Source organism: Pseudorasbora parva, chromosome 25 (genome assembly GCF_024679245.1).
Source record: "Pseudorasbora parva isolate DD20220531a chromosome 25, ASM2467924v1, whole genome shotgun sequence".
NCBI lineage: Eukaryota > Metazoa > Chordata > Actinopteri > Cypriniformes > Gobionidae > Pseudorasbora > Pseudorasbora parva.
Window position 1 is genome coordinate 9,259,667 of NC_090196.1, and position 13,086 is coordinate 9,272,752.

Consider the following 13,086-nt stretch of genomic DNA (forward strand, 5'->3'; position numbering starts at 1 on the left):
AACACTAAAAGTGTTTGAGTATTTTAAATAATGTATTCACCTTTCACAGAGCTGGCTGTCACTTGCTCTGAAAATGTAGTAGAGGGTGTTTTTATGATAAAGTTTAAAATGCAATGAAGATTCTGGTTTCTCTGTTTGGAGAGAGAATCCGAGAAGGGGTTGACTTTCCAAAGCTGCTACATCCTGGATACAACCAATAAAATAATATAGAAATGCAAAGTAAATAACACAAACATTTATAAAAGGGTATAAAATACATTTATTGAGTGCAATGAACTGGTAACAGTAGATTCATTCGTTGATTATGTGTGGTCATAAAGCAAAAATATAACAGCATAACATGATTTTGACTATATCATGAAAAAAAAAACATCAGATAAATTAAGGAAAAGCACTGAATAACTATAAAACCCTCACTTCACAATACAGTGAGGAAAATAAGTATTTGAACACCCTGCTATTTTGCAAGTTCTCCCACTTAGAAATCATGGAGGGGTCTGAAATTGTCATCGTAGGTGCATCTCCCCTGTGAGAGACATAATCTAAAAAAAATCCAGAAATCACAATGTATTCTTTTTTAACTATTTATTTGTATGATACAGCTGCAAAAAAGTATTTGAACACCTGATAATTTTTTTTATATATATATTTGGTACAGTAGCCTTTGTTTGCAATTACAGAAGTCAAACGTTTCCTGTAGTTTTTCACCAGGTTTGCACACACTGCAGGAGGGATTTTGGCCCACTCCTCCACACAGATCTTCTCTAGATCAGTCAGTTTTCTGGCCTGTCACTGAGAAACACAGAGTTTGAGCTCCCTCCAAAGATTCTCTATTGGGGTTAGGTCTGGAGACTGGCTAGGCCACACCAGAAACTTGATATGCTTCTTACAGAGCCACTCCTTATAATAATAATAATAATAATAATAATAATAATAGTAATAATAATAATAATGCATTCGATTTATATATATATTTATAATATATATATATATATATATATATATATATATATATATATATATATATATATATATATATATATATATATATATATATATATATACATTGAAGGGGGGAATCTTCTCAACCACCACCAATGTGCAGCATCCACCTGGATGATGCGACGGCAGCCATATTGCGCCAGAACGCCCACCACTCACCTGCTGATTGGTGGAGAGGAGACCTAGTGATGAAGCCTATCAGGAGAGGGGGATTAGTTGGAGGCCATGATGGACAGAGGCCAATGGGCAAATTTGGCCAGGATGCCGGGGTTACATCCCTACTCTTTTTCCGAAAGACATCCTGGGATTTTTAATGACCACAGAGAGTCAGGACCTCGGTTTAACGTCTCATCCGAAGGACGGTGCTCTTTGTCAGTATAGTGTCCCCAACACTATACTGGGGTGTTAGGACCCACACAGACCACAGGGTGAGCACCCCCTGCTGGCCTCACTAACACCTCTACCAGCAGCAACCTGGTTTTTCCCAGTTGGTCTCCCATCCAGGTACTGACCAGGCTCAGCCCTGCTTAGCTTCAGTGGGAAACCAGTCTAGGGCTACAGGGTGATATGGCTGCTGGTGTACCACTCCTTGGTTATCCTGGCTTCAGGTCATTGTCATGTTGGAAGACCCAGTCTCGACCCATCTTTAATGCTCTAATTGAGGGAAGGAGGCTTTTCCCCAAAATCTCACAATACATGGCCCCGGTCATCCTTTCCTTAATACAGTGCAGTCACCTTGTCCCATGTGCAGAAAACACCCCCAAAGCATGATGCTACCACCCCCATGCTTCACAGTTGGGATGGTACTCATCATTCTTCTTCCTGCAAACACGTTTAGTGGAATAATGACAAAAAAGTTCTGTTTTGGTCTCATCTGACCACATGACTTTCTCCCATGACTCCTCTGGATCATCCAAATGGTCAATGGCAAACTTAAGACAGGCCTGGACATGTGCTGGTTTAAGCAGGGAAAACTTCATATTTCCCCGTAGCCCTTTCCAGCCTTGTAGAGGTGTACAAAGAGGTGTAGAGATGTCTCTAGTGCCTTTGGACAGCTCATTGGTCTTGGCCATGTTAGTAGTTGGATTCTTACTGATTGTATGGGGTGGACATGTGTCTTTATGCAGCTAAATACCTCAAACAGGTGCATCTAATTTTGGATAATAAATGGAGTGGAGGTGGACATTTTAAAGGCAGACTAACATGTATTTGAGGGTCAGAATTCTAGCTGATAGAAAGGTGTTCAAATACTCATTTGCAGCTGTATCATACAAATAAATAGTTAAAAAATCATATATTGTGATTTCTGGATTTAAAAAAATATATATATATATATATTTCTCTCACAGTTGACACACGCACACACAATGACAATTTCAGACCCCTCCATGATTTCCAAGTGGGAAAACTTGCAAAATAGCAGGGTGTTCAAATACTTATTTTCTTCACTGTATGTAAAAGATACATTTATATTGATAGATTTGCAGTGTACTGCACAAAAAAGTAAAAACCTATTTTTTCTTAATTTTTTGATGAGAAAAATTTAGCTATTCAAAAAAATTGAAACTAAACTGAAAAAGTTCACTCATTTGCTAGATGCACATTAAATTATGATTGGCCAGATTTACTATGTTTGTGCTCAGAAACTTGACTTACCAAGTCACAGAGATAGTGATAGATACTATCATTCCAAAAAACCAGAAGCACTAGAAATAGGGTTAGCATTTTTACCTCCCTGATCATTTCAGTCCAACTTCAAAGTCTAGATGAAATTAAAAAGGACTCCACCTTCTTGGTATTATTGTGCACAATTCATCTGTGCATGCCATGCCAAATTTGAAATGTTTGTCTTAGTCTTTCATCAAAATCTGACTTTCATAAAAATTTATCTATAATTTTCAGGATGACATGCCATGTTCATATTGTTGGGATTTGCAGCAAAATGTCTAATTTTATGAATAGAGATCTCCAAATGAGATATACGTATTTGTTGTCAGAATTATTGGCGCTCATGGTAAATATGATCAAAGAATGCTGTGAAAATAAGTCTGCATGATCCTTTGATCTTTCATTAGCAAATTTAGCCTTTCATTGAAGTTAAACAAATGAAAGTGGAGGAAGATTATATTTTGATGTGTTCCTCTAATATATTTTGGTCACAATGGGAAAAAGCAAAGAATATAGTTCTGATATGTAGCAAAAAGATGTGTTGAGCTTCACAATAGGTCTTCCAAAGCACAAGAAGCTCATTTAGTATATTCCAAAACTGTTATTAATAAAATATAGACTGTTATTCCACTATTCCGTCTCATGAGGCCAAATCAATCCATTTGGATCTAACAGCACCCAAAATATATCGCATAGCAAGAGGGAGGAGTACAGTGAGAAGGGCCTGGTCCCCACAAAATTCGGTAGTAAATAGTATGTCACCCATCAAACATCAGGGCACTAAAGGAAGTCATACCCCAAGAGTTAAACTATATGTGAACATTTGTTGTAGATTACACACTCAATGTCAAGAGCAAAGAGACAAAAATTTTTGGAGGACATACTAGAATATTGCATGTTTCTTTGATTTAAACAAGGTTGACTCCTTTTTGCATCTTTTAATTTAAGCTAAATTGGATAACTTACTTATTTTACAGATACTGATGATATTTTCCCTTTTTAATAGTGATCATTAATACATATATCAATAAAAACATCTTTAAGTTCAGAGGGTGTGTACTAAGTATTTCATAATATGCAATTTTCTGTATTTATATATTCTTACCTCACTGGCAGCATACGTGTACAGAACTTTGTTCATGATGACAAACCAGAACCGTTTCCACTGTTTCCTGTTGGCCTTTGTCCTCTCCAAGTAGCCGCTCATCGAGGACCCATCTGTGTTAGCTGAAACCTAAAATGAATGAATGGATTCAATAAACTGACATGTGGAATATGTTCATAAGTTTGGGATTGGTAAAATAAAGAAATAAAAAGTAATTTTTAACAATAAAAACAATATACACTATATCATGACTAATTTGTATGTATTTGTACAAAGTGGCTAATTTGTATGACCTCACTCGTATTCATACGATTTGTCTAAAAAATGTTACAGTCTACAATCTAAACCTCAGTGACAGGTAGGTTTAGGGGCGGGGTTAGGGGTAGGTAATTCATACAAAATCATACGAATTGGGCAACTCCTCAAAACCGTATGATTTGGCAAAATTCTTATAAAGTAGCCACCTTGTAAAATACATACAAATTGTTGTGAGATTGGGTTGTATAATCAAACAGTTGTGCTGCTTAATATGTTTATGATTCAAAAGAACAGCATTCATTTGAAAATTGTTTGTAACATAATAAATGCATTTATTGTAATTTTTGAGTAATGTAATGCATCCTTGCTGAATAAAAGTATCCCTTTCTCATCTTCAAAAAATTTGACCCCAAACATTTAAACAGTAGAATTAACTCTTTAGCTCAGATTTAGATATCACAAACTACATGTCTTTAAAGGAACACGCCAACTTTTTGGGACTTTGGCTTATTAAGTGTATCCCCCAGAGTTAGATAAGTCCATATTTATCATTCTCATCTCAGTGCATCCCATAACTCAGTCTGACATGCACGCCCGCTAGCCTAGCTTAGCACAGAGACTGGAGGTATATGGCTTCAGCTAGTCTATATTGCTCAAAAGTGACAAAATAATGCCAGCATTTTCCTATTTACATGTTGCAATGTGTATAGTCACAGCGCGTACAAATAACAAGGTTACATGAGACACAGCTATCTTATAAACATATACATACTGTGGACTATATTCTCAGAAGGCGCAGTTCTACGTGTCAGACTGAGTTATGGGATGCACGGAGATAAGAATGATATAAATGGACTTATCTAACTCTGGGGGATATACTTAATAAGCCAAAGTCCCAAAAAGTTGGCGTGTTCCTTTAAGATAGTTTGATGCTTAAGGTGGCACAAGACAATTGTCAATGGCTTGAGCAAGGCAAACCTCAAGTACACTGTGAAGTGGAAACTGCTTTTATAATATAAGGTCAGATTAAGTCAGCTTTGATTGGCATATGAAAAACAATTGGAGTTTTTTCGATCACCTCTTTTAGGGCTGCTGGTATTTTCTTCTGCTTTCTGAATGGAAAGGAACCAGGAGACTTGCTAGTAGGCGAAAGAGGCATATTACTGGGTGCTTGGTCACCTAATATGAGTAAAATGTCATACATGCTCTTATTTGAAATCAATACAAATACATACAAATAAATTAAAGCATACAGAGTTTCTGTGTGAGTGTTTGCATGATAAACCTGAATTGCTCTGTTGCAAAGCAGAAAAGCAGAGATCGCAGACTCGAGCTAGGCCGTTCTTCAGATATTTCAGTGGCTGTTTGTTAGATGAACAGGTCTGACACACAACCTACATGGCAAGAAAAAAGAATGCATAAATATAATTGAACAAACTATAGTCTCATATACCCAGATCTTTATACTCAATAGTCTTAAGTAAACTTCATAATCAAACTATTATAACAGTGCAATTTAACTACCTCATCTCATCTGTCAACATGATACAGGTGAATTGCAGAGCTTGTGCAAACATGTATTATCGAAATATTGCAAATGTACATAATGTGATATGCATATAGCAACGGCTTGCAATACCTTAATGATTGACGAAAAGTCAGTTTTAGGTTGATGCATATAGGAGAGCACAGATTACTTACCTGTGACTTGCTTAAGTTAAAAAGAGTTATTGAGTGCAATAAGTTGGGGAAAACCACTTATTGTAGTTCTCGTGCTGTCTAACAAAAAAACACACACCCAAAGAAAACTGCCTCTCAGGCAGCAAACAATCCAGAATTAAATTCTCTTTTATGGCTTACTGCACATTTGAACGGTCCAATTACACACAGTTATGTCAGAATGCCTGTCTTGGCGAGTAGTGAACATAAGTCAATGATGATAATGATGACGTGCTGCTGTCTGTCAAAAAATAGAAATTCACTCACTGCTCTTGACTGAATAATGTTTGTAACTTTAATATGAATCATTGTATATTTAATAAAGACTATGCTGTGTTTTATTTTTACATTTGATTATTCTGTTGTTTCTATTTTTTTTTTACATTTTCCCCACAACCTCCATGCAAACCCTCTGCCCACCCGTGGAATCAGGTATGTGTCACACAGCACACTCACACCTCTCTTTGGGCCGCGTCCACGAGACAGCCGCCCCGGACCGGTGCCTGTATTCCACCTCGCGTCCCCAGCTCCCCAGTCTGTCTCGCTGGCTCATTCGGACCATCAGGCTTGGCTATGCGATTCAGTTCACCCGGCGTCCCCCGCAGGTTCACGGGCGTCCGCTTCACCTCGGTGAAAGCGACAGAGCCCATGTCCTGCGTGCTGAAATCGCAGTCCTACTGGCGAAGGACGCGATAGAGCTGGTCCCTCCAGCGGATTTGAGGACAGGCTTCTACAGCCCATACTTCATTGTACCCAAGAAAACTGGTGGGTTACGGCCGATCTTGGACCTGCGAGTTCTGAATCGGAGCCTTCACAGGTTACCTTTCAGGATGCTCACGCAGAAACGCATTTTTGAGTGCATCCATTCCCAAGATTGGTTTGCAGTGATCAACCTGAAGGGGCGTGTACTTTCATGTCTCGATTCTCCCCAGACACAGACCATTACTCCGCTTTGCGTTCGAGGGGTGAGCATATCAGTACAAAATCCTACCCTTCGGGTTGGCCCTTTACAAAGGTCACGGAGGGGGCCCTTGTGCCCATGAGAGAACAGGGCGTTCACATTCTCAACTATCTCGACGACTGGCTCATACTAGCACAGTCCCGGGAGCAGTTGTGTGAACACAGGGATATGGTGCTCAGAAACCTCAGCCAGTTGGGTCTTTGGGTCAACTGGGAAAAGAGCAAACTTGCCTCTGTGCAGAGGATCTCTTTTCTCAGTATGGAGTTGGATTCAGTCGAGCGGACTGCGCTCTTCACAGTAGAGCGCGTCCAGTCGATGGTAAACTGCCTGAACACGTTTCAAGGCAGGATGGTGGTTCCACTAAAACAATTTCAGAAGCACCTGGGGTATATGGTGGCTGCGGCAGCAGTTAAAACGCCCGACCTGCTTCATATGAGACCGCTTCAGCATTGGCTTCACGCCCGAGTCCCGAGATGGGCGTGGCAACGCAGCACTCACCGGGTGAGCATCACACTTGCCTGCCGCCAAACCTTTATCCTGTGGTCGGACCCCTTGTTTCTTCGGGCCGGAGTGCTTCTAGAACAGGTGTCCAGGCATGATGTGGTCTTCCCGGATGCCTTGGCCATGGGCTGGGGTGCCACGTACAATGGGCATGCAGTGTCAGGGGTTCGACGGGCCCGCACCTGCATTGGTGCATCAATTGCCTCGAGTTGCTGGCAGGACATTGTGCGATGAGCCGCCTCAAAGGCTGGTTACGGGGCAAAGATGTACTGGTCCGTATGGACAACACTGCGACCATTGCATACATCAACCTTCAAGGTGGTCTACGCTGCCGTCGCATGTCGCAACTTGCCCGCCATCTCCTCCTCTGGAGTCAGAAGTGTTTAAGGTCGCTTCGGGCCATTCATGTCCCTGGTGGGCGCAACCGTGTGGCCGACAAGCTATCATGAGCTGCGCTCCCGGGAGAGTGGCGGCTCCACCCCCAGGTGGTCCAGCTGATCTGGGTTCAGTTCAGGGTGGCACAGGTCAATCTATTTGCTTCCCCAGAAACGTCCCACTGCCGGTGGTTTTTTTTGCTGACCGAGGGCACACTCGGCACGGATGCACTCGCGCACAGCTGGCCCCAGGGCCTGTGCAAATATGTGTTTCCCCCAGTGAGCCTACTTGCACAGACACTGTGCAAGGTCAGGGAGGATGAGGAGCAGGTCCTGCTGGTGGCCCCGCATTAGCCCCACCGGACTTGGTTGCTGGAACTCATGCTCTTGCTCTGAGGAAGGATCTTCTGACTCAAAGACGAGGCAACCTCTGGCACCCACGTCCAGACCTCTTGAAACTTCATGTCTGGTCCCTGGACGGGGCGTGGAGGTTCTAGGTGACTAAGGTAGTTAACACCATCACTTAAGAGGTAGTTAACACCATCGCTTCGGCTAGAGCACTGTCTACAAGACAGGCCTTTGCCTTGAAGGGGAACCTATTCGTCGATTGGTGTTCTTCCCGCCGAGAAGACCCCCCGAGTTGTTCAGTTGCGTCTGTGCTTTCCTTCCTGCAGCAAGGGTTGGAGTGTAGGCTGTCTCCATCCACCCTCAAAGTTCTTCACCCATGGACTGAAAATGAGGGAAGCAGGACTTTCCCTCTCACGTTTTCTGTGTCAACCATAGTAAGGATATTCAGAGAACAGAACAGGTACAGTACACTACTAATTGCAAATTTACTGTACTACACTTTGCTGCTGTTTCAATAGACATTTGTAAAGTTCATCACTGTATATAGTACTGCATATTTTTTTTTTTTTTGTGACTGCACCTCTACTTTTTGTAGAATTGCAAGGCAAAAACAATAAGCACTTTTCACCTGTTTAGACACCACTTGCCAACACATTTTCATTGTGATGCACCCATGCCGCATAATGGTGAGCACAGGTGACAAAAGTCCAACACAATTAAAGCACAGATGTCACCACTTGAAGACAACAACTCAAAATTGATCACACTTATGGCTAATGATGTGAGGGAACATATACAGTGAGCCAGTTCAGAGAGCACTGGTTTGTGAGGCCCTACAATGGATAGAAATCTGAGAGGAAGTGTACTGTAGACAAGTGGCAAACGCATAAGATTTCTTTTTTCAAGTGCTAAATGCATTTTTTTTTTTGCAACATGCATTTAGCCTACAGTGAACAATAAACATTTATTTCTCCAGCTTCATGTCCTGAGCATTGTGTTTTCTATTTCCCTACGTAGTGTTTAGTGACTGTTCAGTAGTGTTTTTAATTTTGATTGACTTGGGGGACGATCTGACAACAGTTCAGTTTTGAGCACAGATTGAACTGTTTTGAGATGAAAGTTTGGCTTTGCAAGAAGAATCTGAGGTTTTGTGAATGTAGGTTGAAAATTGGGTTTTGTGTTCACAGTTTAAAGAAAAGGATACCAGCTTTCAAGATTTGGGTTTTGCAATCGAGAAAAACTGTAACACATACTGTGTGAATCACATTACTCTTCAGTACATACAATGTATGTGTGAATCAGATGTGCATAAAGTAGTAGTATGTGCACTAATTGTACCCTACAGTATAGAACTGTCTCTGTACAACTTACAAAATTCTAAATACAGTATAGTGTATTTCTTCACAGACAATATTTGACTTGGAATCCTTGAACAGACCCCATGAGTTCATCTTTGTCGATGAAGCAGGCAAATGTAACCTAGAGGAGAAGGAGAGGCCGAAACATAATTGGACAACGGGCCATTGTTGAAGTCCCTTCTGCATCACCATGTTACACTCGGGTTATATACTACCCAGCTTCTTCTTAGATTTATTGACAATCTTAGAGATATTTTATTTGAGCAGCTTGTCAAGAGCAGCAGGTTCAAGCGCTAGATGAGAATCCCATTCCCACCTATGTGATATTGTGGGATAATGTCAGTTTCCACCAAGCTGCTCAAGTAAGGGAATGGTTTAACAGCAATGGGCAGTTTATGAACCTGTACCTCCCTCCATACTCACCTTTCCTGAACCCGATTGAGGAGTTTTTCTCCTCTTGGAGATGGAAAGTTTATGATAGACAACCCTACACAAGAGTAAATCTACTACGAGCCAGTGATTTAGCCTGTGGTGATATAGGTGAGGAATCATGTCAGGGCTGGATATGGCACACAAGAGGTTTCTTCAGGAGGTGCCTCAGGAGGGACAATATTGCTTGTGATGTCAATAAAGTGCTCTGGCCTGACCCAGCTCAAAGACAAGAAGCACAATGATCATCACATGTTTACTCCATTCATTTATTAATTAGATTTTATTACAGTACATTGTAGGTTGTATACTGTACAATAAACTAATTGTTTGTACTCTTTGTTTAAAGGTTAAAAAAATACTTTTCCCTGAGAACTATGTTTTGAGCAATGTGTTTTCTATTTTTTTTTACTGATTGCTTGATAGTATTTATCATTTTGATCACTTTGTTTATGATTTGAGAACAGTGATTGATTTTGAACACAAGTAAAATTGTTTTGAGGCGAAAGTTTCATTTTGCAAGATGAGTCAGAGGTTTTGTGAATAGTGCTTGAAGAGGAGGTTTTGTGTTTAATGGTTTCAGAAAATGGAGCAAGGTTTCAGAAATAGTGTTTTAGCAATTGAGAAAAACTGTAAATAGGGAAAACGTGGAGATGTTTGGTCGCTTCTAACTTGAACTGGGCTTAGTGGGCTAAGCGCTTTTAAAATGTCACCGCACATCAGAGCGATTAAGTGTACGCACTGAGACGAGAGAGGAATGTATCAACTCGTTTTAGTTATAAACATAGTTTAATATAAAAAAGGGGTAGAGTATCCCTTTAACCTGGACACTATTTTCTTCTAGAGCTGCTGTAGAGCCCAAACAAACATTGCTGCATTATTTTCCTGTTATCACTGTAATGCTGCTTTATAACAATCTGTATTGTAAATGGAATTATCATGTGCTTTAATGGTCTGGTGGTAGAACTATTGTTAAGCATGTCAGAGAGGTTCTGGGATCGAATCTACCCGTGTATAGTTTTTTTCCCCCATTAAAACCAAAGGTGTTTATCAGTTATTGTATATCAAGAGTATGGCCACGTTTGTGTGCATTTTGTTTTGTGATTTTACTATCATAATGAACAAAGTCTTTGCAAGTGTTCATCTCTGTGAAGACTGTGCACAAGCACCTAGAGTGCACAGTTGCCTTCCGAAACTAATAAGAGTGGCAACGAGCACTCAGCCTTTCAAAAACTACATATTCCAGCGCCAGATTGACTCCACAAACTTTTTTTTGTGGATTTTTTTACCACAAACAAACAAATTGCTAATCAAATGAACATGTTCCTTTTGTAGACTAAAAACAGGTACATCCATGCCACAAGATGTTTCAAAAAGTGGTGGGGACACTATCGACCCTGGCAAAAAGTGTTCTATCCGTCCCATCTGCAAATTATGCCTATGTCAGATAGTGGTTTGACTGACTGGATCACAGTGAACATGCATCACCACACTGGTTTTGCTGGTTGTGATCAGATTACAAAGAATGGATAATATGTGGTCTTTGTTCACTAAAGGGAGCCAGATCTTCTCACCTTCCCACAGGCTCTGCAATGGTGACGCCTCCAAGTGAGGGTGAACTCACAGGTGCAGATCATACACATCGTCGCTCTGGGATCTGGGATCCATATTGGGGCTATAGTTCCCAGCTGGGCCCCAATGTCTAGAACGTCTTGGGTTGCCTGGAAAAGTTATTTAGTTGACAACAAAATTGCACACATGAAAAATTATTATAAAGTTCATGATTTTAAACTCAGTTACAGGTAATTTTAATCAGTCAGTTTACCATCTCATGGTTTCTAACTGAGGTGAAGGTGTTATAATCATTGATTGCTGTAGAAATAGCCTGAAGCCACTCATCTCGACATGCAGCAGAGCTTTGTGGGGAAAAAAACATGAAAGTTTATAAATCAGAAACATATACATTCAATTGTATTGATTTGTTATGGGGCATGAAATAAATAAAGGTCAGTATTCACATATTGACCAGAAAATATTAAAGGTCCTATGGCATGACATTTTTATTTTATGAGGTTTTTCAACATTAACATGAGTTCTCCTAGCCTGAATGTTGTCACCAAGTGGCTAGAAATTTGGATCTGTGTAAACTGAGTTCTGGCTGTCTTTCTCTGCCTTTGGGAAAATGAGAGCCCAGACGAGCTGATCTTGAATTCTCCTGTTATGACATACCAGGAAAGGTTACCGCCCCTTCCTCTGCTTTGCCCACTCAGAGAATTATAGTAGAGAATGGATTCAGTTTATCAGTGGATGTCAGCAGCACAGACTTTACTATATGGATTTAACAGCACCGCCACAAACAGTGAGTAACAGTGTTCATTAATGCCTGATCTGGGATCAGTGAGTTCTGATGTGTAGCTAATCATTCTTTCTAAATCGTTTAATACTGTCAGTCCCGCCGCTGGCCGTCTTGATGCATCAGTGAATTAAGCCAGTGACTAAAACCATTAACTTCACTGGTTTCTGTGAGCAGCATGAAACAAATCTGTTATTTAAACGATTAAACTACAGAGAGCGATCAAAGAACACTCTTTATAATGTTCGGATCGGTCTATCACACGTATATCTCAGTGCACACTTGCCCAAACTGCCATTTGAATGACGCTGCTCATTATGCTCAACAGAAGCTCTTACTGTATTCATGTCGTGTGCTTGCTGTTAGCTGTGGTGAAAGCATTTTGTGAGAGAAATAATGTTGCAAAGTTCACTCGTGTTTATTCAGAGCTCTCAGATACAAACAAAATAAACTTGAGCTCTCAAAAACTCTGTACAGTAACACTTCCTCAGCAATCTTTCCCCTGCTCCTTCTCTTTCTGTGTCTCTCTCTCTCGACTGGCAGCTGCAGCTGCCTGCTCGTGCCTGACTAAACCACGCCCCCTCCGCAGGCAATCTCATTTCAAATGCAAAGATGTCAGCCAATCACAACAGTGGGTGTTTTCACTGAAGACTCACAGCAGACACGCCCCTTGAAACAGAGCATTCAAGCCAGAGGACTAATATCAGTATAGAAAAAACACCTTTTATTTCTAAATTATGACATTTTTGGATGTAAAAACCATACTAACAATATAAGTACACCCCAGGGGACAATATAAAATAATAAAACAACCCATGCCATGCAGGGCTGGACTGGGGCAAAAATTCGGCTCTGGCATAGCCAGCACATCTGGCCCATGAGTTCCCTGTGAATGTTTTTGCTGGGGTTGGGGCCTTAAATTGGAGTATATAAATAAAACTAGGACAGGGACAAATAATGATAGATATTATCGAATTTGCTGCAAATGCAGATCAAATTAATATAGCTTT

At 40.6% G+C, this 13,086-nt stretch overlaps 1 protein-coding gene across 3 annotated transcripts in view; it reads right to left on the reverse strand.

Annotated features, from left to right (window-relative positions):
• Positions 1 to 13,086, reverse strand: part of LOC137064829 (FYVE, RhoGEF and PH domain-containing protein 6-like) — a 60,885-nt gene that overhangs the window by 393 nt on the left and 47,406 nt on the right. For 2 of the 3 annotated variants that reach the window (XM_067436357.1, XM_067436359.1), the window contains 6 exons: positions 11,549 to 11,639; positions 11,298 to 11,444; positions 5,319 to 5,427; positions 5,112 to 5,212; positions 3,776 to 3,904; positions 41 to 183 (listed from right to left, as the gene is read on the reverse strand). In XM_067436357.1, the coding sequence (XP_067292458.1) occupies positions 41 to 183; positions 3,776 to 3,904; positions 5,112 to 5,212; positions 5,319 to 5,427; positions 11,298 to 11,444; positions 11,549 to 11,639 (720 nt within the window). Of the gene's footprint in view, positions 1 to 40; positions 184 to 3,774; positions 3,905 to 5,111; positions 5,213 to 5,318; positions 5,428 to 11,297; positions 11,445 to 11,548; positions 11,640 to 13,086 lie in introns of those variants that run through there. The other variant, XM_067436358.1, reaches the window with a different exon arrangement.